At 40.0% G+C, this 27,922-nt stretch overlaps 1 protein-coding gene across 1 annotated transcript in view; it reads right to left on the bottom strand.

The window, feature by feature from the left end:
* Positions 1-9,584: 9,584 nt before the first annotated feature.
* The window catches only part of PSEN1 (presenilin 1), a 20,839-nt gene continuing 2,501 nt past the window's right edge, over positions 9,585-27,922 (bottom strand). The window contains 10 exon segments of the mRNA XM_008937859.1: positions 9,585-10,070; positions 10,383-10,501; positions 12,479-12,652; positions 13,483-13,569; positions 15,241-15,339; positions 17,789-18,009; positions 19,356-19,423; positions 22,892-23,033; positions 24,370-24,513; positions 24,515-24,615. Coding sequence (XP_008936107.1) covers positions 9,915-10,070; positions 10,383-10,501; positions 12,479-12,652; positions 13,483-13,569; positions 15,241-15,339; positions 17,789-18,009; positions 19,356-19,423; positions 22,892-23,033; positions 24,370-24,513; positions 24,515-24,615 — 1,311 coding nt within the window. The 3' untranslated portion in view covers positions 9,585-9,914.

Below are 27,922 nucleotides of genomic sequence, written 5' to 3'. Positions count from 1 at the left end.
TTATTATTACAAATACAAATATATTACAATTACTTATTACATATTATTATTATAGCTCTCACCTCTATAATTATAGTAAAACCATTGGGAAAAAAAATCCCCAAACACTAAAGACTAAGCAGCACCTGGAGGCACTGACCATTCCTGTAACAGAAAGTGGGAGACATCTGTACCCAGATGTTCAATTTGTTCCTAACAAAAGACAAACACCATTGCTACATGTGTCAAAATACTCAGCACTCTGTAAGACATTGACATAATGATGATATCATACTGCAGAGCTTAGAGACTACTGATAAAATCTGCTTTCTTCTTAAAACATGAGATTTAATTTTAGCTACTCTTGTAAGTATTAATCAGATCTCATGCAATTTGGCAGAACTTCAGTTGAGCTGGACATCAAACTACATGATTTACAGAATTTGAGCTAAAATACTGCACCAAAAGGATACGCACCTTAAATTAGGATCAAAAGCCTTGACACAAATGAGAATAATATGCCTCAGTATTGTAAGTGTCTGCAGAGGTATTAAGGAATACAAAGGTACCTTTTTCCACTCTGCCTCCATCTACTCACCAGCCACATCAAATCACTTAGGAATTAATTTAGCACAGTTTAGCTCACTAAGGATAATTTGATACCTTGAACAAGTTATCCCCAAGCTTGATTGATTTCTCCTTAAGAAATCGACTGGGTAGCATAAATACCAAGTAGTGACAGGTTGCCTATATAAACTGAAAAAAAATCCTCTACTAGCATTTTTACCACCTACGAGGATGAAGAAACAGGTTGGAAGGGACCTTAAGGATCATCTGGTCCAACCTTTCTTGGAAAATTAGATCTGATGAAAAGGTTTAGTGGTAGCATCAGGCATCAAATAAAAGTCACCAAAGGGGTAGTTATTCAAAACTGCTACGACAGCAACTACATTTGAGCCAAGGGGGTGTTGCAGGCTTCTTGCAGTAACTGGCCAGCTTCCCCTCCATACCAGGAACTCATCCACAGACAGACAGGCATAATAGTCAACGGGGACAGAACCAACAGTCAAAAGTTTGTCTGACACATCTTTCCACATCATGTTGAACTAATGGTTACTAGAAAGAAGAAGAAGGAGCAAAAAAACCCCCAATAACCCATGATTAGAACCTTATAAAAGGGCAAACAAATATATATTTTTTAAAAATCTGCAAATAACTAACTAACCTTGGAAACATTCCTTTGTTTACTCTCTTGTGTGGCTGGTCCTAAAGACTTGTGTGTCCATCTAGGCAGAGCATGCAGACTTCAGGAAAACAAGTAAAAATCCCCCAACTTTTGCTATTATTCAGTGCACATTGAAATACTGGTTGAAACAAAAGATGCATATTTCTGCTTTGCAGGATGTGAGGTCATGCAGCCCAGTACTGTAACCAGACTACACCAAATAAACTGGCAATGGCACAGATGTCAGTAATTACTGAGACATTTGATCTGGTGAGGAGAAAGGTCTCTTTTAGTTCTAGATACACATGAACAAACATTCACGTCACTTTTGGTTCAGGATGCCAAAAACTATTATGATGATTGTTTTGACATGACATTTAAAATTCTCCCTACCTAGCTACACTGATCTCCAAAAATTAGTTGAAGAATCTGTCAGTTTTCTGCAGATTTCTCTTATTACCTATTGTAAGTCACCATACTTCAAGGCATTTTTAATTGCATTAGCTTTTTGGGACTACAGACTTTACAGCAGTATAAAATTATGACTCGATGCTGTTTGGAAGCTTCAGAAAGTCTAAGGAATGGAAGTACTGAGGATGAGAGGACTTCCTCAAAAAGCATGTTTTTAAACTATGGGAGATGTGTGATAGTGGCAAGCTCTTGCCCAGAACTACCCAAAACAGTGTCATTTAACCACGACAATAAATTATGGTATAAATGAAGACTAGCTTCCTAGATGCCTGTACTCCTACCAGCTTCTCATGAGATTAGTCTCTCAGCAAATCCTAACTAAACACCATCAAAGCAGACAAAAAGCACTAAACTTTCTGGGGGCAACAAGTAGCATCTTCTCAGTGCTGCATCCCTAGTTCCCTGTCACATAAACAGCCTTGATGATCTTTAAGCAGATTAAGTAGACAACAGCTTCATCTCCACAGGAAGTGGGATTAAAGGGTTTATTGCTACTATGACAACAGCCAGGTTCTGCTGTTCTTAAAATAGTTTGGAAACCTTAGCAGTGCCTGGAAATGCATACATGCCTCCCCAACAGGGCTCATCATCTGCTAAATACAGTCCTTCAAAAGGAAATCATATTTTATAACAGTCTGCTTTCTAAAACGCGTATTTTTATCATGCTCTCTAATCCCTTGTTACGAGCACTAAGAATAGAAGGCAGTAAAAAAGGCACAGTGCTGCCATGTGGCTGTGATTACCGCTTTAGAAGTGATTATTGCTGGGAGCTGGCTGCAGACACCAGCACAGGCACTGCTCTCCCACTTCTGCCCAGGGGCAGCCTTTGTCTCCTGCCCCCTGAGAGCAATCGTGCTGCCCCTGCTGCAAGGCGGCACCTGGGGACTAACCAGCCCTCCAGCACACCCCACCCACTTCTGATCTCCTTACAAGTCTGCCCCTTACACCCACAGGGATTCTGCTGCACCCAAGTAGGAATTAATTCCTTCCTCAGAGGAAGCAGAATCTGTCACACAGTTCATTACCAAACAGGACCAGTTAAATTTGTGCCCGGGGCATGCAGCTGCCGATAGCTGAATGGTAGGAGGACACCCTTCATCTGGGTATGCTGTTGTAGCAGTGATTGGTGTTTGGCTGGTGAGGGTGGCTAAATAAACTATCGATCCCATCAGTTTGGCAGCCAACACGTTCGATGAACATCCAGCTGTGCTCTGAGGCATCCCCCAGGTTCATGCTGAGCTGTACAACCAAGCCCGTGAGAAGCACAACGCTTTGTTCTGGCAGCAGCATGACCCAGATCAAAGCGGGTAACCCTTATCTGGAACTACCCGAATCACAAAATTAACACGAACACAGAAGCCTAGCCATTGCTCCAGTCAGTTTGCATTAAAAGTGTATTTCAAAACAAAGAGAATGCAAATGTAATCCAATTACATTGGTACATCTCTTGGTGCCACTCTGAAATCACCTTCCTGCGGCAAATGGGGCTTTAAAGAGGAAGGAACCAAATTCAGAATGTCAAACTCGGGAAGCAATCGGCAGTTTCCTTACCCAAGCTCCAGTTCCATCAGCTCCTGTCACGAAGGCTGGTTCTTTTCTCTCTAGAGTTCACGAATTCCTGACATTTATGAACACAATTTGGCCTTAAACATACTTTGAGATTTCTCAGTAATTTAAAAATACCTAGCAGTGACTGCTACGGACCAAGCCAAAGTTTCCATGAGAGCTGATGCTGTCAATAGAAGAAATTATTTACCTATCCCCAAAAGATTACAGCAAACATGGAATGAAGCAAGAAAACAGGTAATTCAATGCAGTGTATTAGAAATGTATCTCCAAGTTCAGGATTTAACCTCAGTAAAGATAAAAATACTACTAAGATGGAAGCCAAATTAGGTCCCAAGTCTCACTTCTAGAGGAGGTTTTAGTTCCTAGTTCTAATAACTTTTCTTTAGTCTTAAAACATTTCATCATCCCACCGCAGGACTAGATCAGAATTAAGAAATGCACATATTCTGGCACAGCTTTGTGGCCCTGCAGTGACCCTCCAGTAAGTCCCATCTTCCTTACACTGGGGAGCCCAGAAGAGGTGACAGCACTCTAGATGTGGCCTAGCCAGTGCTGAGCAGAGGAAGGCTCACCTCCCCTCAGCTGCTGGCAACGCTCCTTCTGATTCAGCCCAGGGTGCTGCTGGGTTGTGAAGGTGCACTGTTGGCTCACTCAGCTTGCTGCCCACCAGGACCCCAAAGTCCTTCTCTGCAGGGTTGCTTTCCAGCTGGTCAGACCCCAGCATGTATTGGTGTCTGGGGTCACTTCCCTCCAGATGCATTGGTGTCTGGGGTGACTTCCCTCCAGATGCAGGGCTTTGAGTTTCCCCTTTCTGCCCAACTCTCCAGCCTGTTGAGGTTCCTCTAAATGGCTGCACAGTTATCTGTTTCATCAGCCACTCCTTCCTTTTTCTATCCTCTGCAGACACGGTGGGGGTGCACTCTGTCATCCAGATCATTAATTAAGAAGTTGGACAGTATTGACCCCAGTATTGAGCTCTGTGATATACCACTAATGACTTGCCTCCAACTGGACTTTGTGCTGCTGATCACAACCCTCTGGGCCTGAGCTTTGTGCCAGTTTTCAGTCCATCTCACTACCCACTTATCTAACCACTACTTTTGTTTGCTTGTCTATGATGATGTTAGGGGAGATGGTGTGAAAAGCTTTACAAAAGTCAAAGTAAACAACATCAGCTGCTCTCCCTTCACCCAGCAAGCCAGTCACCTCACTGTCAAGGGCAATGAGGTTGGTCAAGCATGATTTCTCCATTCTAATGACTCCAATCATCCTCTTGTCCTTCATGTATGTTTTCTAGGATGATTTCCTGTGTCAACCACCCACAGACTGAGGCAAGGCTGACTGGCCTGTAGCTCCCCAATCTGTCCCTGCTCTTCTTGAGGACAGGAGTGAAGCTTCCAGTCTTCAGGAACCTCTCCCAGCTGTCATGACCATTCAAAGACGATTGAGAGTGGCCTTGCAATGACATCAGCCAGTTTCCTCAGCACTCATGGGTGCCACCTGTCAGGCCTTATAGACTTAAGTACATCCAGTTTATTTACATGTTCCCTAACCTGGACTTTTCCAGCAAAGCTAAGTCTACCTTGTTCCAGACTTCCCTTCTGGTCTCAGGGGTATGGGATTCCTCAAGGCCAAGTCTTACCAACAAAGACTTGTTGGCAACAAGTACCACAGCCTTCCTTCTCCACGTCATTTGTCATAAGTTCCACTGCCCCATTCAGAAGGAAGACATCTCTCCCCCTTTTCTTCCCTCTAGTCTTCCTTTTGCTGTTACATAGCTGTAGAATCCTTTCTTCCTGCCCTTCACAATCCTTGCCAGATTAATCTCCAGAGGAAGGCCTTGGCTTTCCTGACTCTGTCCCTGCCAAGATCAGAAAGCAACCCCATGCTCCTTTTGGGTCATGTCTCCCCTTCCACCTCTTCTACACTTCCCATTTGGGTTTTGTTAGAAGGTCCTTTCTCATCCAGTGCAGGCCTCCTACCACCTGTGCTTGACTTCCTGCTTATCAGGATGGACCTTTCTTTAGGTCTTCTATACAGGCCTTCCACACAGAGACAAGGCAATCCCCTGAAGAAACACCTTCAGTTGCTTCAATAGCAACTTTGTTTTGTGTTTGTCCTAGTTTGTTAACTTGGACAAATCTGAACTTTGCAGTGAATACTTCTCCAGAGCATTAAAAAAAAATGCTTCAAGGAAGAAGCTCTTTTTCAATCATATTGCTATAAAATCCACACCAGAATAACAATACACACTACTGTTCATGAAGTGTTTTCTTTCTGAACATCCTATGTATTTTTCCCTGGCAATATGGATCTTCATTGTGCCAGCCAGTGTTTCATTATCATCTCATATCATTTTTTAATGCCTTAATTACACCCCTATGGGTGCTTCTGCAACAGGCTTTGACCAACTCTTTAAATGAACACAAAAAGCAGCTTTTAGAAGAAAAAGTACTTCTACAGAAATCAGTTTGAAGTTTTTCCACTGGGAAATAAAGCAGCTACTTCAGTGTCTTAAGACAGGAATCTTACTCATTAAACGTTCAAGAAAAACAGCTACACCACTTAGGCCTCCAAGAGCTTTAAGTGATGGCTTTAAAATAATATAGTAAAGGCAAGATAAGTCAGGATCCATGCAACTTTTATTTTAATAATTAGACAAATACAGGAAAATTTGCAATAATCTATCAAAACCGTATCTTATCAAGAACTGGAAAGGTGTTTAAAAAACATTCACATTCAATTCAGGTTATGTACAAACCAGTGTTTGTAAAAAAGAAAACAGCAAATACTTTGAGTGTAAAATAATCCCATCCTAGTTCCTGTGTCAGAGTTCCCAATGACCAAGTTACCACTGAGATGCAATCACAGTGCAGACACGTTCCACAGTCTATTAAACACATTTCAACAGCATCATTGCCAAAAGATTTTTTTTTTATAATAAAGCATTTTGAGAAGTTTCATCTTACAGTACCATCCACTCCAAAAGTACTTCTGCATGTTTCAGTCTTAACTGCACTAATGGCAGAACAGTTGTCATCTAGAGGCCCAGAGCACACACATGTATCTACATCTCTATAGGTACAGATATATATCTGTATGTCCAAGAAGCACCAGCCTCCTATGCCTGGAACAGGGTCTGCTTTGTACACTGAGGAGATCAGCCAGTCCTAGTGGAGCACAGCCCTTGATTATTTGGCTCAAAGAAGTCATCATCTGCCCAGTCAGAACTCTTCTGAATGTGTGCAATACCATGTGCCTACCTTCAAGACTCACCTCACACAAATGACATTAGAATTTGAGTCCCACCATAACAGCCATAAATAGATCTGACAGCATCATACACCTTTGCCATAAGAACAAAGAACAGCTTCCAGGGATCTCTCTTTTCTTTTTTTTTTTTTTTTTTGCTCTGGATTAAATCCCCCAACAGAAGGAAAAAAAAATATTAAAAAAAAAGGGAGAAATGACAGTGGCTGGGTTTTAGGCAAATCTGTAACTCAGTATTACATTTTCTCATATATTTATTTGAAGCTTAGCCAAAGAAGTAGAACAATCACTGATGTAAGCTGAAAGGGGAGAGAGAGCTGTCATGATACCCAGACTCAAAGCATGAATAGTGAAACAGTCACACAACAGTTATCAGTCAGCCTGCTTGGGCACAAGAGATCAATCTAGCTAAGGTGACACAATAGTTCTCTCAGAGCTACAGCTTAATGTGCTGTCATTAACATGCTAATTTAATAATAATGAAAACCCCCTCAGAAATGCAGACTACATATCAGTCATATAAGTCTCTCAGTTATACCAAGCTAACTGAGCTGAAATGGTTCATGATCTCAAATTAGGTTGGTGTTTTAAGACAAAGGAGAGACAAGTGACACAACCTTCATACCCGTGTAGTGACAGCTCAGATGTGAACAAAAACTATTCTCAACTGAACCTTCCAGACCCAAGTACTGAGATGATTTTTAGCTGCAAGATCTCATCTGGAACATAAGCTACGATGAAATTTAGGATCTAGCTACCATAAACCTAGAAAATTTCATCTGGTTTTTAAATGTGTACTTAAGAATTGGCAAGAAGCCAATATGTACTTTAACATTTATTGGTCCAGGCTTGAAAAGCCATTTACCCTTCTCAATTTATTTTGAGATTCAAATACATAAACTTGAACAGTTTCTGTGAATGCAGATTTTATAGTTTCCACCACTGTAACTCCACACTAGCTCAGAAATTAAAACTTCAGGACAGCAGAAGCAGCTCTGGAGAGTGGGAGACTAGCAATTTAGTGTTTGAAGATTCTGAACCCTTCCTTAGGTTCTACCACCCATTCAAATACGTGGAAAGGCTTTTGTGCATTTCTATAGATTCTAAAGCAACTCCTCATGGAGCTAGTTCTCCCACTGTGTGTATTTTAGCCAAAACCCAAGCAAGAAGGATGACTGCTGCATTTAAGTAACAACTCTTTACTGAGAGTCAGCTCGGAGGTGCAAACAGATGTGAGTGAGGCCAACCCTCAGCAAACCTGTTCTATACAATGAAACGATAGTTTGGATGCCCAATAAGACACACAAGGGAATTCTCTTAGATATAATGCTCAGGAAAGGGACAAGTTACAATAGTATAAAACCAACTCAAAAGTCTTGTAAAAAACAATACCCTCCCCCCCCCTGAAAACCAGCCCATTTTAAGTCAGGCTTCATTGCAGCAAATATGGAACCGTCACTGAAGCTAAAAACACAAGCAAGTCTGACTGGAAAAGTCAGTGTAAGCAGTTTTGATATGGCTAGTTTATTAATGCTATCCACGACGAATCAGCACACAAATGAGATGAATAAAAGTACTTTAGAGGAGACAAGACAGTATTGTTTTATGAAAATGTAAATGCTAACACTACAGTTAGCAAGTCATACCAGAAAAGAGACAAACGTTTCCAAGGACAATTAAAGTAATAGTTTCTTGGGTTTAAAGCAGATTTATACATCACAGCCTTTCTTCCCTTATTTGGGCAATGGCTGGTGAGCATCTGTGATGCCTCAGTCCTTTGAATCTATAGGCACTGAAACGAAGCCCCAGAAAAAAGGTAAAAGGAGTTTGTGTCAGGATTTTGACAGTTGTTCTACTTGGCAAGGACTCCAGTATCAAGATGTAAGTTGAATGGAATGCCCATCAACAGCATCCACTCCCTGTGCTTCCTCAGAAAATAAACTACTTGTACAGAGGAAGAGCCTACAGCAAAACCAACTTCACCTTGCACGAGTCTCGTTTCCAAGCAATTATTCATAAATGAGCTCCTTCAAATGGAGAATATATCAGAGTTTAGCAGGTTTAAGGTTTGAATTGATTCTTCTTGTAAGAAGTTAAAAATCTCATATCTTCTTTTCAGTGGATTTGAGTTGTCTTTCCTTTCTCTCCAGTCTTCGGTTCCTCACAGGAGAGGTAATTACAGTGAAGAGGGCCACAAGTTTTGCTCCTTGGTAGCACGAAGTAATGTCTCACCTAACTTAGTAGCCACACCAATAAAGATACTGCATGGAAAAAAAAAATCCCTGCTCAACCTGAGGCGTTGGATGGTCAAGTGAACAATACCTCAGGTCAACAGAACTGTAAAACACATTGAAGAGGAAAAATTTCTGTGATGCATTAGAAGTGCTACTAATAGCACTGTGGCCTCAAGGTCTGGTGAGCTAAACTCCATCTGGGAGTGCTGCAAATGTCTACTTGTTTGGTAAGAATTTCAACAGAAGGAACATATACCAACAATGCAGTCCATGCTGTGACTGTTCTCAAACACAAGGTTTGAAATGGTCTCCTAGCAAAATGATTTGCAAGAGCACAAAAAATAAGTCCTGAAATTGCTTTTAATGTAGTTTAACCTTTTAGAATCTAAGATCCAAATGAGGACCTTATGATCCAATAATGCCAAATAATTCAGTCCAAGTCTAAGTAGCTACATAAACTGGAGCAGGTGTACAGAAGGTGCACTCCATGCTTGAGGGTACAAAGTATTAAAACTGAGAAGATTCTCTAGTTCCAGTGTGGAAACAGAAAAAGAGCTTTTAAATTTACTAAACGAAGCATGCTCAGGCACAGAGGCTATGAAGTGGTGGAGCACTTGTAGAGTGACAGTACTTTCTCCCTTTGTCAAATTGCTACAAAGTCCTTCCTCGTTGCACAAAGCAGAGTCAGGATTCCACTGTCAAAAAAATGACTGCTGAAGAAGTTTCAATTGGGCTCTCTCTCTCCAAGTGGTTCCAGGGCCAAGTTCCATGTGATTTGTCAGCCTCCTCTGTTAACATCAGGGAAGTTCTGAGCACCCTTAATACTGTGAAAGTAATCAAGCTGTGGCAAGAGATCACATTGCTGGTGGAAGCATTAGCAATTTTCACACAGGTGGTCCTCACCAGAGATACGTGTATCAGATTGCCTCTGATATCACAGCAACCATCAGAAAGAAGCCACTTTCACAAAGGAAAATTCATATGGTGCCCAGTGCAGCAGTTGTCTCAGGAAAAAAACCAAACAGAACATTATTGGAGGAAGTTGTAATGATTCAGGCTTGGAATCTTGAATATTAAACTTCAGTCTCACTTGAGAACCGAGGGAAGAACATTTTCCTCCTCGCAGATTTGCTACAAAGATCCGCAGAATACCAGCCTCGGGTGTGCTAGATATAGAACTGATGGAATGCTAGCTGGTCCATAAAGGGCTGCACCAGGTTATCTGTAGCAAAGTAAAAAACTAGCCCAAAGGTTATGGAGATTGGAAGAGCTGGTAAGGCCTTCTTAAAGATGGCAAGAAGCAGAAGTGTAAGGCACAGGCCCTGAGGGGAATAAAAAACAAACAAACAAACAAACAAACAGAGGGAGAAATTAGGAAACTCTGACAAGTGAAAGATTATATACATATATACAAATATAAACATTTGTCCCACAGAAATACAAGACACAACTCATGTTTTCCTAAACTTAAGGCTGATAGACATACAGTCAATAAAGATGACAGCTAAAGCCCTCATCAGTTTGCAGTCTGGCCACCAAATGAATAAATTCCAAAGAAAAAAAACAGTAGCAGTTATGACTGTCCTGGATGAACAACTGAAACTATCCCAATTATAATATTACATTATACTCACAATTAATATGGCTACAAAACATGCTAAAGTTGTATTCCAGTCCCCACTTGCTGTTGCAGAGGCTTTGCCAACAAGGACACTGTAGAAAATGAAGTCTCCTAAACCTAGCTTTACTCCTCCTGCAAAAGTGAATATATGGCAGCATTAGGTATCACACAGTCTATTAACAGTACTCACCAGTAATTGTCAGAGAATAATACAGATTTACATTAAGTATCAACAAGACTTGCTAATAAGAATATTTTATTTTCAAAACTAGTACCACTTCTGAATCAAGTGATAAAGAAAAACTCTTGTGAAACAAGATGGCTTAGGAACATTACACCACTCAATTAATTCACCCTTTAACTAGAATTCTTCTATACTCCCAGTCTCCTGTCCGTACAAATGTGATAGATACAAACTCAGACATTTGTATTTATATTTGTTGTGAGGGGTGCTCACTTTTGGTGGTTATGTCACATTCAACAGAATATTCAATTACAATTCCTTTAAGCAGGGAGGGGGAAAACAAGTCCCTTGAAGATGATGTTTGATTTGCCAGTTACAAACTTACACTCAGCAAAATGTTCCACTGCCCTCCCAGTTTTCCTAAAGAATTCTTACTAAGCTAGTTCTAAAACACCACTTGTGATAATTATAGATCAAATCACAAAGGAAAACCCCAACACATTTAGGCCACGATGTGAGGTTTTGGAAAATTCATGAGTTAACATCTTATTGTTTTAAATAGTAATTACCCCCTTAGCAACAACTCAGGGAGCACAACACTCAATTTTTTCTGCAAACAAAAATAACGAAGATTTCCTGAACACCAGCCCAAGATATTAAGTCAGAGAGGCCAACATCAGGTCACCAGCTGTCTTCATTTGGCCTGTCACTTACTCTGTCACCTGATACAGTCCAGCCCAAAACCCAGTTTAGAGTTCTAAGAGGAACTCAGAGCATCAAACCAGAGGTGTATACCTGGTTAATCACTGGGGAAAAAAAGAAAGGAAAAAAAAAAGAAAAAAAAGAGGTAACTCTACTCTGCTTCAGCAGGCCTTCAATGTATGGCTTGTAACAATGGCATCATGAAAGCTGCTCTAAGAAGCTGCTCCAAACTTCTAGTCAGCTAATGCTGGCTGACAAGCTTGACTGGATCACTGCACATCTGTCATTACTACTTGCTCTTGGAACACAGGAAGGAGAAAATTATTATTCTGGCTATACAAGAACTTTGGTTGACCAGTTACCTATCTAAAATAGCCCAATTCCTAAATTTTGTGTGTCTTAATGTTGCTTTTCTAAGCTGTAGAAATGAAAACGGATTTGCAACACATTGAATTTGGAATTTTTGGGGACAAAGTAAATTTTAAAATTGTTCTTAAAGTAGAAATCTCTATTTTTAAACAGAAGAACATGTGAGAAACAGAGGAAGCAGTCACACGTGCTAAATATGGCAGCATCACATGGGGAGAGCAGTTTATTAGACAGGCAGACTCTAATTTATTTAGAGCTCTGCAAATCTAATAGCAGCTTCAGCTCCAACTGGAAATCACGAGTCTGCTAAAACAGGTATCTGAGGACTGATGTCATATTCTTTCCAATACACTGCACCTCTGCAACATTCTGGAAAAGAACAAGCAAGCTGCATTCTGCAGTCATTTCAGTCTCCAATTAGGTTTTAAGCATTGCTTTCTACAGAGTGGATTATAGCAGTTTAATCTTGAGGCAAAAACCATTAATGACTGCATTTAGAGGGCCTAAAATCCCAAAGAGGTGATACACCAGCAGAATGCTGCATGAACAAGACAGAAGCTAATGCAGCTAACTGCAGAATGGTCTGAAAGCAGCTCGTGCTATTACAGCTTTGAGATTGATCAAACTGAAGATCAATCTGGCCAATATTGCTCACTCCTGCATCAAAAGCAAAAGCTACCAAAAAGCAGCCCCATCTATTTCTATGAGGCATGTCAGTATTGATCATGAGCAAGAACAGCTCTTCAGCTTGTTATTAGCTCACAGGATACTGTATCTCTGCAGGCAGAACTACCAAGACTAAGATAAACTAACCAGATTTTCTAAGTCTTTCAGACACAGCATTCCATACTCACGTTCTTCAGGGTCTTCACTTGTTTGTGAGTTACTTGGTAGAGCCTGAACAGCAGCACGAGATTCAGGTGTGGATTCAATGGGTCCTATCCTGTTGTCCCTTTGTTGCTGCCATTCCTGACTAAAGCCACCATCATCTGCTTCAGCATCTTCATTCTGAGTCTGGTTTGCCGGAGCTCAAAGGAAGAAAGGCATTTAAAATCTCCTTCAGAAATGCACCTTGCAAAACATGACCATCTCCCCACATGGCAGATCACAGAATGAGGAAAAAAGATGCTTTCCATAATATTCAGCAACATCTAACATGGGCACACAGCACTACAAGACATTCTCAGTTAGGATTCTAATACTTATTTTAAAAAAATCAGGAGTCAATGTGCACTCTGCATCTATCTACATGCTGCACTCAAGCCCTAGTATTCAGTACTTCAACATAAGAGTGGAATTTCTGTGGTGACCTAATTTAAAGATCACAGTTTAAGGAATAAACTCGCAACTAATCCTCCATTAGCTTCTTTAGTCAATATTGAGAGATTGATTTTCCAGTAACATAGAAACTTTTACTGAAAATTACATATACATACACCCCTTCACACATGTTAAATTCAGAGACTCTGCTCTGCTTTAGCAAATCAACCTTATGTTTTTCATGACTAGCTGCATAGCCAAGAGGACTAGACACATCTCTGTTAATACAAATATAAATGAGTTAGTATTATGCTGTATCATCCCAATTTGATAAGCAATCAAGCTCAGTCAAGAGCTGTCATTGAGAGTCATTTCATCACTAACATCCTGGATCCCAGAAAAATGAATGCAAGAACATTAACTGCACAATAAGTAAGCAATTTCTGGAGTCTTGACAGATTCATCATTCCTAATAAGGCCTCCCTGCTTTCACTATTCTACAGCAGCCAGGATGCTTTCAAAAACTAAAAAGCAAGTATCCATAAACAAGTATTCTAATAACATTACAACTATAAAGGCTTGTCAAATTAAAACTCACCTTGTTTATCGTAAGTGGAGTTTTTGGAGACTTTCCGTTTGGCTTCTGGATCTTCCTCAGCCATGCTCACCAGCCATATCATAGTGGCTATTAAAAAATAAAAAAACCCCAAACAACAAAAACCCCAGCATAGCTAATCATCAGATGTATGCAATTCTGAGATAGTGTTGGCATCAATCAATTCTTTTTTCCTTTTTCTTTTTTGATACAACTATCTTTTGCAACAGGCAGTTTCATTCTCATTAAAGCACAGAGGTCTCTGGAACACAGCCAGGACCAGCCAGAACATGCATTTACAAAATTACTTCTATATATGAGGCCCACTTTGAAAATCTGAATCAGTGAGTTCTTTACTTTTTTCCATTAATCAGTTCTTTTATCTGCATGTAAAAAGGTCCATTAAGACTGGTACTGAGATAGCTCAATTCAGAGGCAGTATCTGCATCAAAGTTAGCTGTTCTCTGCCCTCACCACCACAAAGAACTCTCCAGCCTGGAGGTAATGAAACGTTGTCACACTGAAATGGTGTCTTTTAATTCCAGTTGTCTGGGGAACATGTCTTATGAGGAGCAGCTGAGGGAACTGGGATTTAGTCTGGAGAAGAGGAGGCTGAGGGGAGACCTTCCTGCTCTCTACAACTACCCACAAGGAGGTTAGAATGAGGTGGTTGTTGGTCTCTTCTCCTAACTAGTGATAGGATGAGACAAAATGGGCTTCAGTTGCACCAGGAGAGGTTTAGGTTGGATATTGGGAAAAATTTCTTTCCTGACAGAGTCGTGAGGCATTGGAACGGGCTGCCAAGGGAGGTGGTGGAGTCATCATCCCTGGAGGTCTTCAAAAAAACTTGTGGATGTGGCACTTGGGGACACGGTTTAGTGGTCATGGTAGTACTGGGTTGACGGTTGGACTTGATGATCTTAAAAGTCTTTTCCCAATCTTAATGATTCTATGATAAATTTATGGTTTCTCAGTTAACATCTCCTCTCACAGACCAGAACAGGCAGCTATGAGTAGTATCAGTAGAACACAGCCAGAATGAGAGATAAAGAAACCACTCCCACTGTAAACTTGTTCCTGAAGCAGCCAGTCAGTCTACAGCACACTTCCTGCTTCCAAACACAGGCCTCTCTCAGGCACAATGGTTGATGAGTAACCTCCTTCACTGGGTAGCCATATGATTATGACTAGCAACATGGAACTTCACAAGTTGTGGCATTATGTACAAATTGATACATAGGTCACAACAGCAATTTGCATTTGGGTTAGTTTGCTCAACTATGGGGGAAACAATGTATCAAAGATGACAAACTCCAGAGAAAAGAGTAATTTCTCTTGTAATGACAAGTGTAATTACTCTTGTAAGAGTAATTGTTCTGTAAGCAAATCTCTTCCTGGCAGTTTCTCACTTTCCTTCCATTAATACACAGGTTATTCAAGCACTGAAAGCTGGTAAATATTTTCTAAAAACAAGTATTCCCTTTGAATGTGCTTAATTCACAGCCTAATGACATACTTCTTTGGCCAAAACAAGGTGTAGTACCATTTTTCCTGTTCATATTTTGTAACAAAACATGCTGTCTTTTATCTTGAAAGATCTTAGCCAGAAGATGTTCCACATTTTTGTGTCAACAGTGAAGAGAAAATTGAGGCCCAAGTGAGCATATGAAGAATTCCAGATGACAAGCCTCATGTTAAAACACAGAAAAATGAGGAAAACATGTCAGCTGAGTGGGTGATTGTTTAACCAAGTGTACTTACAGGAGTAAATAAGTGCTGGGAAGAGAGTTTCATTTCTCTCTTGAGCTGTTTCAACTAGCATGCGCAGAGGACCTTTAGGACACAGGACAGCAACCAAGTCTGAAAGGAAAAGCAAACGAATCTTACATCACTGCACACATACTTAAAAAAAGAAGGTTCTTCTGTAACACTTGCAGAGACTGGAATAAGATAAAATGCTACCCTATAGAATGCAGAGTTCTGAGAGAGCCACTGGCCACAAGTCAGAAACGTACAGGAACAAGTCTTAATATTCCCAGTTATACAACCCACTTAAGAAACTACTGTAATATGTATAAAAAAATTTTAACTGTGATGTTCTTCACTTAAGATATTATGCAAATGTATCTGTGTCTCTGTGATGACTTGCAAGTCACAACCAAATAATTCACCAAAGCTACTGTTCAACTAACACCTTGGAAACACCCAACTTGCTTTCTACCACCAAAACTTTTCTTAACCCTCGTTTAATGCTAAAAGAAGATTTTAAGATAACAGGCCAATGAGGCTTATGTAACTTTTATGAAGCAGGCATGACTGTCAGTTTATTCTCACTTAAAGAAGGAAAAAAAGTGAATGTGCATGTGAAGAGAAAAAAAATCCAGGTTTATTAAGCATTGTGGGGAAATGTTGTGTTAGAATAGATTTGAGAGGTGTTCAAAGCATGTTTAGCCTAAGGGAAGAACAGCAGCTTTTGGTTGCCTCCCTCAATTCTTGTGCAGGGGACAGTACATGAAACTGGGAGGAGTAAAAACTGACTGAAAAGCAATTGTTTACAAAATAGGATGACTGCACAAGTTACTCGTATAGCTCAAAGCACAGCAGTATGAAAAACTTACCTGTCAGATGCTCCGTTTGCTTTCTCTGTTGGATGTTGATTATTTGCTAATGAAATGTACAACTCCACAAACAACCTCAGCTCCTTTTCCCTCTCTTGTTTATTTGGACAGAAAGCTGTAACATTTATGTATTAACCATGCTACTACCTTTTGCAGTTGTCCACTCACTGTATGTCTTGAAATGAATTTGAAACAAAATCTGACACCAAAAGGAACAGCTTACTTATCAGGAGCTGTATGTTGCACAGAGCAGGCCTCCTGCACCTCAGCTAGCTGTCCTAGCATCACTGCTGGTCCTGCTCAAGGGAAGAACTCCAAGTGTGGGGTCACAGGCTTTGAAATTTACCCTCCTTTCACTCAAAGCCACCACCACATTAGGGTCTTGGAATAGGATCGGAAGAGTAATTTCATTTTGCAATCACTTAGTGAACCCCAAATGCTTGGATGCTCAGGTTTGTTCCAGTCAAGGGTGGAAAGTAAGGAGGGGTCAATAGGAAGGTTTTCTCAAGGTGCTTTTTGATTCATGAGCATACACACGATGCACATTCTTCCTCCCTCTGAAGGAAGGGGACACCCAAGGAGCACACTGACCTACCAGAGCTAATCTAATCTCATTAACCCCTGCACTTCTACACCTGGACAGTCTTCACCATTATTAGTGACTTTCAGAGTGCACATTCTTGACCCTTACATGCTTCCCAAAAATTCCCAGTTATGAGCCCATCTTCACAGACACACTTAGCTGTAATGTTTTAATTATGTCTAAGTAACTGGATTTTAGTCTTGCCTGGGAGCTAAATCAGTATTTGGGATACAGAGTGATCTTCTTACCAAAACTGTCCAGTGCCCTCTAAAGTTTGATAAAAAAACTACACCTAGGTATCACAGCCATCATTTGTAATATGCATTAATGCAAATGAATTTTATTTAAAAGAATCAATGAAATAGATTGGGATACAGAGTGATCTTCTTACCAAAACTGTCCAGTGCCCTCTAAAGTTTGATAAAAAAACTACACCTAGGTATCACAGCCATCATTTTGAAAAAGTGTAATATGCATTAATGCAAATGAATTTTACTTTTATTTAAAAGAATCACTGAAATAGATCTCACAACTGTATCCTTCTAAATGTAAAATTACTTTCAGCAATGAAAACTGCCTTTAATCTTTCCTTGCTTCCCTCTCATTCCATTATTAGGCATGGATCAGGTGTTGTTTCTATGTGACCACATATGTGAGCAATTTGTAGTCTGGGCAGATCTATACCTGTATGGGACTAGTACTCAAACCAGCTCCTAAATTCTGACCATACAACAGTTTCCAAGGATTCTTGGAAAAAATGAGAAGCCAAAAGCTCCCCACCTTCACAGAAGAGATCAAAATGGCAACGTAGATCTCTTATCTCCTCCTCTCTTGAATGACTTCAATTCTTCTACCCAAAATATCTAGAAATTCCAGAAAACATGAGGGAAGATGGCATCACAGAGTCACACAATGCCCTCAGCTGCACGAGACTGATCTTGACTTAGATCATCACCTTATTTCTGAAGTCTGTAATCAACTTGTCCACTACTTTGGATGATAGCTGCCCCACATATATTTGTTTTTTAAGGTCTAGTCATAGAAAAGTCACAAACCAGAAGAACATCCCACCATAATACCTGTTACTGTGCCTTGCCCCAGACCTTACCATACACTGAAATGACAGCCAGGATAAGCCATGCAGTCCATTCAGGAAGGTACTTGATGAACACCAAGGCCATGAGGGCACTTATCATGATGAGATAAGCCTGCTGGAGCCTCAGTGGGCCCTTCCAGTGGATGCAGATCATCCCCACCACACCGAAGTTCCAGATGATCAGTGCCACTGTAATGTAGTCCATGGCAAGGTTGTACGTCTTAAAAACCTCACTGAAAAAACAGACAGAGAAAAGAATTTGGACTGCACTGGCTTAAAACAATGGAAACAAGCTACAGATGCAAGCTTCAGAATATGTATTTTTTTTTAATTTCATATTCAGTGTAGTGGAACAAATGTAAAATTCTATCTCCAGTTAGCACTTCACTATTCTCCAGAAAGGGAACAATTTTACCACTGTTTGCTTCACAACAACTCTTTCACTTTTCTGAATATTTTCATTCATGTTCTGTTTCCTTCTCAGTCAAAGCACATATTGACAGGAAAGGCCATTACTGCAAAACCAGTCATTTTGATTAGGCTCATGATTTTTAAAAATCAGAAGAATTAAAACTTGTGAGGTTATCAGGGACCTTTAAAGCCATGCATACATCTCTCTCTCTGCTTACCTGCCACCTGTGGCATGGAAACACTATGCTGACTTCAGAGTAAGATATACATGGTTATTCTATTTTACTCTTTGCCACAAACACTGCTGTGAGGCAGCAGGGATGGGTGAAGGGAAGCAGAGCATCAGGAAAGCCTCCAGTCCCTCTACTCACAGATGCTCACAGGAGGGTGCCAGCTCCATCCCAAACCTCAAGGAAGTGAGCCTGGCAACTTGTCTCTGCTCAGCCTGCACTGCTCTTGGGCAGAACACTTTGACCTTTACTTCAAAGGTTGTTACTAAGGTTAGAGAAAACACTAACAAAAAAGGGCATCACAGATCACTTTTGGCAGAAAGTAGTGATGGGAAGAACACCATTTTTTTTTTCCCCAGAGACCAAATTAAATAAGCTTCCTCAAAGTGAAGTGTATCTGTCATCATGTGGTACAAAAACATACCCAGCACAATAAATTCATGGCATAAGTCTAGTTAGAAACCCTGATCAAGCTACTCACCTTAGAGGATACTAAGTATTATGTGCAACTTTTCTTGATGTCTGGATAAAAGCAGGCTTCCAAATTTGAAAAGAAAACCACTGAATATATTTTGGTGAGAAAGTAGATTCTTTTCAGCTGACTCTTTTCTGCCACTCCCATGCAAACAGCCTTTGCATATAGAGCCCATCTAAGCCATGATGTAAACAACTGCCCCTCAGTTATAAGGCTGTGAAAAATTAAGATATTGGAAGATATACTAGCAGAAAAAGCTACCTCATGGAAGACAGCTTATTCTAGTGATGCATGTGATGGACAGCTTCTGCACAATATCAAATCCACTCATATAAAACTAAAAACCTTATTGCCTTAGTTTTCCCACTGTCATTCTTCTTAAGATGCAAGGGCTGGTTCAAAAACAAACACATACACAAAATGATACATTATAAATAGCACATAAATGCTTTAGTTCACTTACCCAAGGTAGATGAATGAGAAAAAGAACAGCAGCAAAAGAGAAGAAATTATAAGCCAGCCATGGATCACCTGGAAAAAGACAGCAGATTTTTTTTTTTTTTAGATTTGTTACTTTGAAGTTAGTATCTGCTTAAAAATGCTTTTCAGGTTGTTTTTTCCTTTTGATTAACACAAGAAAATGACACTCAAATATCTCTCTTTGGCTGTTGCTTAATTTGTGTTTGGTCTATACACATTATTGTATTTCCATTTATATACATGAATTTTAAGTGCTTTGGGGTCTTTCAACAGAGAGGTTCTATGCAATGAAAACTGTTTGTGTATTTTTAGGCCATTCTGATAACACAGCAGAAGTCTCCAGCATTAACACAGATGGAAAACATGATTCATTGCTGCACAAGTAAAAAGCCTGCTCTGAGTCCACATCATTTGCAGAGTACAGTTACAAAATTAAATGCTGGAACTCAGAAAAACCTTCAGTGCTTCTCTGTTGGATTTCAGAATTAACATGTTACTGGTGAATGACTATATAAGGATTTCTAAATTCTCTATCAATCATCTGTAGACACAGTCCCTAATTTTGATATGACAGCAGATATACATGCCCAATAATTTAACAAAAAAACAGTTTAGGGTTGTGCTCAGTGGGGATATGCATAGATTCAAACTTGGAAATGGCAGGTGTTCAGACTGCACTGAGAGAAGTGCATGCCACTCTTGAATATTACCATGCAAAATTAAGATTGAAGAGCCCTGTAACTTGGGTAATCTTTGAACTGAGAATGAAATTTATTTAGGAATTTGTCTAATTCCTAGCACAGAATCTTATACATAAAACCAGACCAAATATTGCATGTAGATAACCAGTCAGAAGCAATAATCTAGAAATGCAAGTTGCATAAGAAATCTTGCTTCAAATAGACATGCTCAGTGGAAAATTAACTGGTTAAATTAGCTGTAGATGTGCACCAGAAGAAAGTATTCAGAAACTGGTTAGAAGCTGTCTTACCCATTTCTCTTCTGCTGAAAGATGTGTAGTGTAATACACTGCCTCTTATGTTACAGTTTTTAAAATATTTTTAAAAGTTAATATAAAGTAAAGCCCACATGCACAAAAACTAAAGGAATCATATTTACGTGAGGCAACCAGGACTTCCCAGCAAATTAAGCATCTAGCTATTATGGTGTGTAATTTAGTATATTTAGTCCAATACTATATTTTTCATAAATGCTCAGCAATTTCTGAAACATTCGTTCTCTCCCTCCACACCATCTTGCAAATCACATTCAGATTTAACCCTCAGCCTAATAAAACCTGTCATTTATCTTGCTAATCTAGCAGATTGGCTTTCCATATTGGCTAATGTATTCTCAAAAAGAGTTAAGAATTTCCCCATGTAATAAGCGTGGTGCCTGTAAAGATGCTGCAGGAAAACTGCCAAAGTAGCTGCCTCAGTCCATCAAACTGTCACCACTCATAGCAAGTGGGTGGGCAGAAAACCTACTAAAGCTGAAGACTGACAGGTATCTGAACCAGAATCCAACTTGCAAACAACTTTTAAAGCTACCTGTAGATCACAGTAGTGACCTAACAAGAGTAATTTTATTTCTCTGTAAAACTAGTAGAAACCAATTTAAGAAACTGGCAAAGAAAGCTGTGTCATCTTTTTTTACTAACAACAAGACTTCTACCTGTAGTTCTTGTATTTGTAGCAAAGTCTTAAACTTTTATATCACTTAAGAAAATAACATGAATACTAATATTTCATTCTGGTTATGAGTAAAATACTAACAATGCTGAACAGCAAGGCCAGAGTTCAGCAAACGTTTATACACACTTTACATAGCTGCTGTCAACAGAACTAAAGGAAGGAGTTTCAAGAGCTGACAGAAGTTGGCGCTTTACACATTTGTTTTATTCTCATCATGTATCTCATTTGCTGTAGCATTTTCCACATCACCAGTCTCTTTTCATACAAGTGATTTTTCCAAAGTATTGAAGTTTTTCCCAGCATTTTCCTAGCAGGATACCGTGACAGGTTTGCTGCTTACTAATTAAAGAATTTTCACTCTTCATTTCACAACAGCTTCAGCACTAATTGATTGCTGGTACAGAGTTGGCTTTGCATGCTACAGTTTGAATAAAAACTAAGGATTGCAGAATGCAGAGGATTAAATGACTGACAGCAGCCAGATTTTGGTTAAACAGACTAAAACACTGACGAATGCAGAGAATAATAAAATATGTTAAAAAGAAAAGCTAATCAAAGACAATCACTTTCAAAGATGCTGGTTCTGGTTAGACTGAGGAGCTAGAATGAGGACCATGCTTAACTTGCCACATACCAGAGAAACATAGGAACCTAACAGCAGTAAAGCTGAAACAGTATTTCCTTTCCTCAAATGAGTTTTCAGATAAAAATCTTGCAAAGATAAGCAAATTATCACTACCAGCCGGAGGCCTCATCATTCTGAAGTTTTAGTACAACAATTATTTTTGTAAGGAGAAACTGCAGTGCTTTCTAAGGTCAAGAGGGAAGTCAGAAAAGTGAAAAAAGCTCAGTAAAAACTAGTTGATGCCTTCAGCACCTGAGGAGAACCGACTGGCTGCCAAGGAACCTAGCTGAAGTACATCAGTTATCTGACTTCATTAGAGCAAACAGCATTGGCAGTTTAAAAAGAGAACTTTGTCAGTTCAGATTTAACACTGCACTGTGGTAAAAGAAAAGGTTCACACTTTAAAAACCAAGCTGTATGAAGATTCAGGCAAAAATAATTTCCCCTATTGCTCCACAGATACTTTGTAAAGAGGTTTCACCCACAACCATGAAGACTAAAACCATTCTTCCCCTGCTGAAAACAAAATAAAGTGGAGTGAAGTTTTGTGCCAGTGCACGGATCCCACTGCCTGTTTTACAACTGTGAAACAGATTCAAGGTTCTGGCTTCACACTGGGAAGTTTTATTAGGACAAGTCTTGTCAGATAGGTCACGCTAAGACCAAAGGACAATGAGGAGTTTTCATGAACAACTCCTCCCAGGCAGGTGACACCACAATTATTTATGCTAAGCCCAGACATGCCTAGATGACATCATTATATGATTGAAATCTTTCACAAAAGATCCCTCAAGCCTCTGGGCTTGCTCTAAGGATATTGCCTGGCACGTGCAGCCACGCACACATCCACTGTTGGGTGACTTCTATGCTGGGGGCAGGGTGGGGAGACAGGAGCCACTGAAAACCCCTGAGGTCCTGAATAGATTTAAAATTGTAGGACCAGGTCTGTACTTTGTAGCTCCTGACCAAAGGAAGATTTCAGTGCATGGCCCACTTCACAGGAAGAGGAAGTAATGCCACCCTAATTCTAACTGACAGAACAGCCCAGCAGTGTCAGCACTGGGGCTTTGCCTCCTCGCTGTACCAACAAACAGGAGCCACAGAACCGAATCACTAGTTCTGACACTTGTGCTCACTCCTCCCTGATCACCCTTCATTTTGTTCCATCAATTGACTGCAGTCAATTCTACTTAGACTCACCTTGTAGCACCTGTATTTGTAAAGCACCACGAGGAGTATGGTCATGACGATGATGACGCTGATCATGATGGCCGCGTTGAGGATGGAGTTCAGGGCTCTCTGTCCCACCGTCTCCGTCTCTTCTGTGAAGGGAGTGTAGATGCTACAACAACAGAGAGCCAACTGAAATGCCACTGAACACACAGAGGCTTCTGACACGCGAGGCCAACACCAAATGGAATTGCAGTAATCTTTCAATTCAGAGCAACAGCTGTTTTCTACATAGGCAAAATTTTAAAGGCAACGTAGTAGCGTATTAGCAAACTTTAATTTAAAAAACAAACAAAAAAATTCCCTTACAAGCCTTACCTTTTCTACATTCTTAGATTATTACTACTACATTCTTAGATTTGCTACTTTGTAAAAGAAACAAAAACAAGAACTCCATGTTGTTTGATCCAATTATTCCCCTGCTATGAGCCACTGGACTCATGAGCCCTGCAGCTAGACCTTTATGAGCACACCACCTAGTGGCCTTGGAAGGAAAGGCTCCCTCACGATTTCAACAAAACAATGTATGGGCTCAAACCTTTTTTTCTTAAAGAAATGTCAGCCTGGGTAAAAAACCCACTTAGTTTCAAGGAAGAGGGGAGGGAAGGGAGAAACACTTACCATAAATAAAATCTCAATAAAAATAATTCTTCCATCAACTTTGATAGTGAAAAAGAATTCTGTAGTTTATTGAGATATTTTATGACATGCTTATATTAAACGAACATTTCAAAGACAAACACACTTTGAATAATTCTGACTAAATGTTTTCACAACAGAACATTTATACTGGTTTGCTGCAGGTTCTGACAGGCTCAGTGTTCTTGCTTTGTCTCCTTTCTCTCAAATCAGCTTTCACTGAAATTACCTTTTTATTTTGGCAACATTAGTATTTTTGAAAAAAAAAAAAAAAAAAAGGTTTCTATACAGGAAACCTGCCAGGAGAGTTTCTGTAAATGCAAGAGAAGTGAACCTCTTAAAGCTACCTTCCTCTTCCTCTTGCATTTCCATTTCTTCATCAAACAGCATAGGCAAATCAGAACTTGGCATATATATTACTTCATTTAAATGAGTAGTTTTTTTCCTTTTCCAAAATCTTTGTATTCTAGCAGAGCACAATTGAAATAGGTCTGGCTCAGGACTGAGTTTATTTTATAAATACCACAGGGCATGTTAAAGTATTAAAATGAGGACTAGGGTTTGAATCAAGCAGTAACAACCAAGATGTTATCCCCACTGGTCACCAAGCAGACAACAAACGTCAATTGTACCACAGATATAGAGTCTGGTTTCTGGGAAGAATAAAACAAAACTATTTTCAGGCTGGTGAAGGGGAAAAGGGAGGCAAGAGGGAATTCACTGCTTGGATTAGACTCCTGAAGAAATGGCGATTAAAGGAAATTATCTGAGTCCACTGAAAAGAGAGGGGGGAAAAAAATGATACATACAGCTGTCCATCCTTGCGCGTATAAAAGCTGACAGACTTGATGGTTGCAACAACGACCACCATGCAAAGCGTGACAGGTACAAACAACATAATCACATGTTTTGCCCCATATTTCAGTGTCAGCTCCTCATCTTCTTCTTCATCTTTGCTGAACGTTGTTTTGTGGCTGCCCATTGGTCTCTGACTCAGGATTGTCATTCCTTCTGCGCTCGCTGTTATCATGGCGACGTCTCTCACTGTTGTCATTCTGCAACACATCAAAACCAGTTTCCTCATCAGGTATCCACAAGCCCGTTCTTGTACACTAAGCTAAAGATGATCTTGAGGGGAAAATGTGGAAGGTAATATTTACTGTCCAGAACACTTGCCACAACAAGGGCTTAAACAGCAGTAATTACTTGCATCACATCGTTACCAAAAGAATGGGAGCGCCGGGTTGTGTTAGAAGCACTTGTATGAAAGCCAGCAGCAGCTGACAGGAGGCTGGTGGCATCTAACAGCCATGGGTACCTCTCCCCCACACAGAACTGGAAAAGCCAAACAAAGAAACTCAGCCTCTTCCCTTGGTCCACGCTACAGTTGATACAAGGGTGTGTGACAGTAGATTACTCATAGGTCAGCAGGAGTTAATTAGATCTGTTCCTGCAAATAATGCCAAACAGACATTTATGACCCTAACTCCCTGAAAATCCCAAGAGAATTTCTACTTCCCTTACTGTGTTACTCCCACTACAGTGCACGAACTAGGATATATGTAAAAATGGAGTTTCAGGAGGTACTGTACTCTTGCATTTTTACTGAGAATGACAGAGAAATTGTGATCAAACTGAGGGAATTCTCATTCTTTATACTGGGATGTGATCCCAAAGTTTTAGCGTGATGAGCTAAGGGTGCAGATTCTTCCCCTCCCTTCCCACGGCCACTACTACCACATCCTGTCACTGAAGAAATTCCCACCACCCTTGTCAAAAAACATGAAAGAGCCTCTCAGCATTCCTGATGCTGCTACATGAAACATCAAGGGTGTAATTCAAACACACGGACAGAGGCAAACTCTCAATGGAATTAAAGTTAACCACAAGCAAAACCACCACCTGGGAACACCATCTACAAGTAAATGATCAGGCCTGCACTCCTGGTGCCACACACCTTTTGCCTCCTCTACAAGAAGCCCCATCAGCAGAGGACACTCAGCCTCTTACATGTTGTGTGCACACAGAGAGCACACAACAGCAGACTGAGACATGCTTCATCTCTGGTGGACTACAAAGAAATAAAACAATTTTGCACCAGTCACTCCAAACAAGCCCTGAAGTAGAAGAGTTTACACAGACTGCTCTTTCTTTTACCAAAGTCAATGCTGTACTGTTCCCATTCCTTTCACTCAAAAGGTTTAACATGAGTCATAACACAAAAATGTTCGATTCCTTACAAAATTAATCTCTTCTGAATTACTTCATTTACAAACAGCTCAGTTTCAGTAAAGTGCACAAAATCAGCTTCAGATTAAAATGTACAATAAACTGAAGGAAGACACCTTTTACAATACCTTTAAAATATCACTGAGTTTTAGCAAAATAGCTCTAGATTTAAGATAGGGCACTGAAAAGAACCTAATGTATTTCTACTTAAGTACTCTGCAAGTACTGCAAGTAATTTTTTCCTTAAACATGCAATATTAAAGTCCCACTACCTGTTCTTAGCATTTCCAAACATAACTGCTGACTTGTATCTCATTAACTCACTGTGGTTTTCGATGGATCAATAGTAATTTGGGAGATTCTTCATGCAGAATTTTCCTAGCCCCACCCTCAGAAAAGAGAAGACAATAAGTCCACGCTCAGGAACTCATAGTGGGGTTTTCAAAAGCACTTAAGTGACTAAGGAGTACAGGCCCTGGACTTCGAACTGCAAACACTGACACTGCTAAAACCTTGGTTGAAGCTTTACAACTTCCCCAACCCATGAAAAATTTGCTTTCACAAAACATTACAAAGTAACAATACACATCAAAAGCTTTGCCTATTTAGTCCTTTTTTCGTACTATCCTCAGGATGAAGCTCAACAGGGTTTCAAGAACTGTCCCCTAAGAAAATTTGCTTTCTTTTTCAAAAAAGGAATCTGAACAAAAAGGGAGAAATTTATTTTTTTTTAATTAAGCAATTAAAACTATCAGGCAAACAGATTTTCAGAATTAACGTTTTAACTTCAATTTGAATTTAAAACCATTAGCTTAAAGTTTGTCCTGAAAAAGATCTCAGGTTCAATATTATTTCTTACTAAATGAAAGATTCATTGAAATCACTCAGTATTTTGTGTGAAGTTGGAAAGAAACAGGAATATGGGAGAATGGAAATAAAGAGATTATATTTAATTGCTCTGAAATGCTGGTTGCAACCAAACCTCTTTCTATACAGCTCAAATGTAACATTTTTCACTTTGGTAGTGAAAATACTCTATTTCTCTCAGTCTATAATATGCTTACAATAAGCTTACCTGTCTAAATAAACTAAGATGATCAGAAGTAACACCCCACTGGAGATGATCAGAGCCTTGGAACAGTTCACAAGTATAGCAGACCTAGTATTTAGGTTTATGCACACTTGCAGAAAACACTGCACTTTCTGTGCTGTAAGAGCAGTCCTGCATGGGCAAGCACTTGCCCCCATCTTATGCCCAGAGATATAAAAAGTAAAATAAAAATATACAGCTTTGCAAAGCAAACACAGAAACAGCCAAAGACTGATTAACTAACACACAAAACCCTGCAAAACCAAACACAGAGAGAACAAGTGAAGAAATCAGACCAGTATGTACCATTTTATCTCCTTCGCTAGTCAGGAACAGAGACACAATCACAAAACACCTCCACACACGAAAACAGAGTGCATGAAAACCAGGCCAGCATCACAAGAGCCGTAAGAGTTATTTTCTCATTTGCTGTTAAAACTAGAAGAAAAACCCAGTTGTCCTTTCAGGCTACTGAAGTGTAATTGCAGCTAAATGCGACACGCGCGTGCCCCACGCCTTAAAAGAACAAAGTGCACTCATGTCCTACCTGATCAGTATTAAACAGGGCAGAGGCCACGGACTCTTGCTGAAGTGGAAGCAAAGGAACACACTCTTCACTGTCCTCAGACATAGTTAAAAGTGAAAATTCTGAAGCTAAAAAGTCAGTAACACCTGTTGTAACACCGTAAGCAAACGTAAGTTACTAACTACGCGCTTTCAGGTGAATCAACAACATCAAAAGCAAACGACAGTGGGGTTTTGTCCTATCAGGAAAATAGTTAATAGCAAACCCAGAGCAATGCCTCTGAACTAAGAGATAAAAACCTACCATATTTGATAAAAAGTTTTCATTTATTAAATCCAACTTTATCCACCAGGAGCAGACCGCCCTGCCCGACACTGGGCACAGACTCGAGTAGCTCTCCCAGACACCATTTACATTCAAAGGTCACTAAGGAGTGACAGATATTGAAGACTGGGGTGAACTCTTGGGGTGTGCACATGACAGAACTTGGGGATTTCACATGCTGGCTGTTAGCCAC

The sequence above is a fragment of the Merops nubicus genome, unplaced genomic scaffold, assembly GCF_000691845.1.
Source record: "Merops nubicus isolate BGI_N331 unplaced genomic scaffold, ASM69184v1 scaffold12043, whole genome shotgun sequence".
NCBI classification, from domain to species: Eukaryota; Metazoa; Chordata; class Aves; order Coraciiformes; family Meropidae; genus Merops; species Merops nubicus.
Note: the sequence above shows the minus strand (reverse complement) of the source record. Positions and strands in the feature narration are given on the sequence as shown.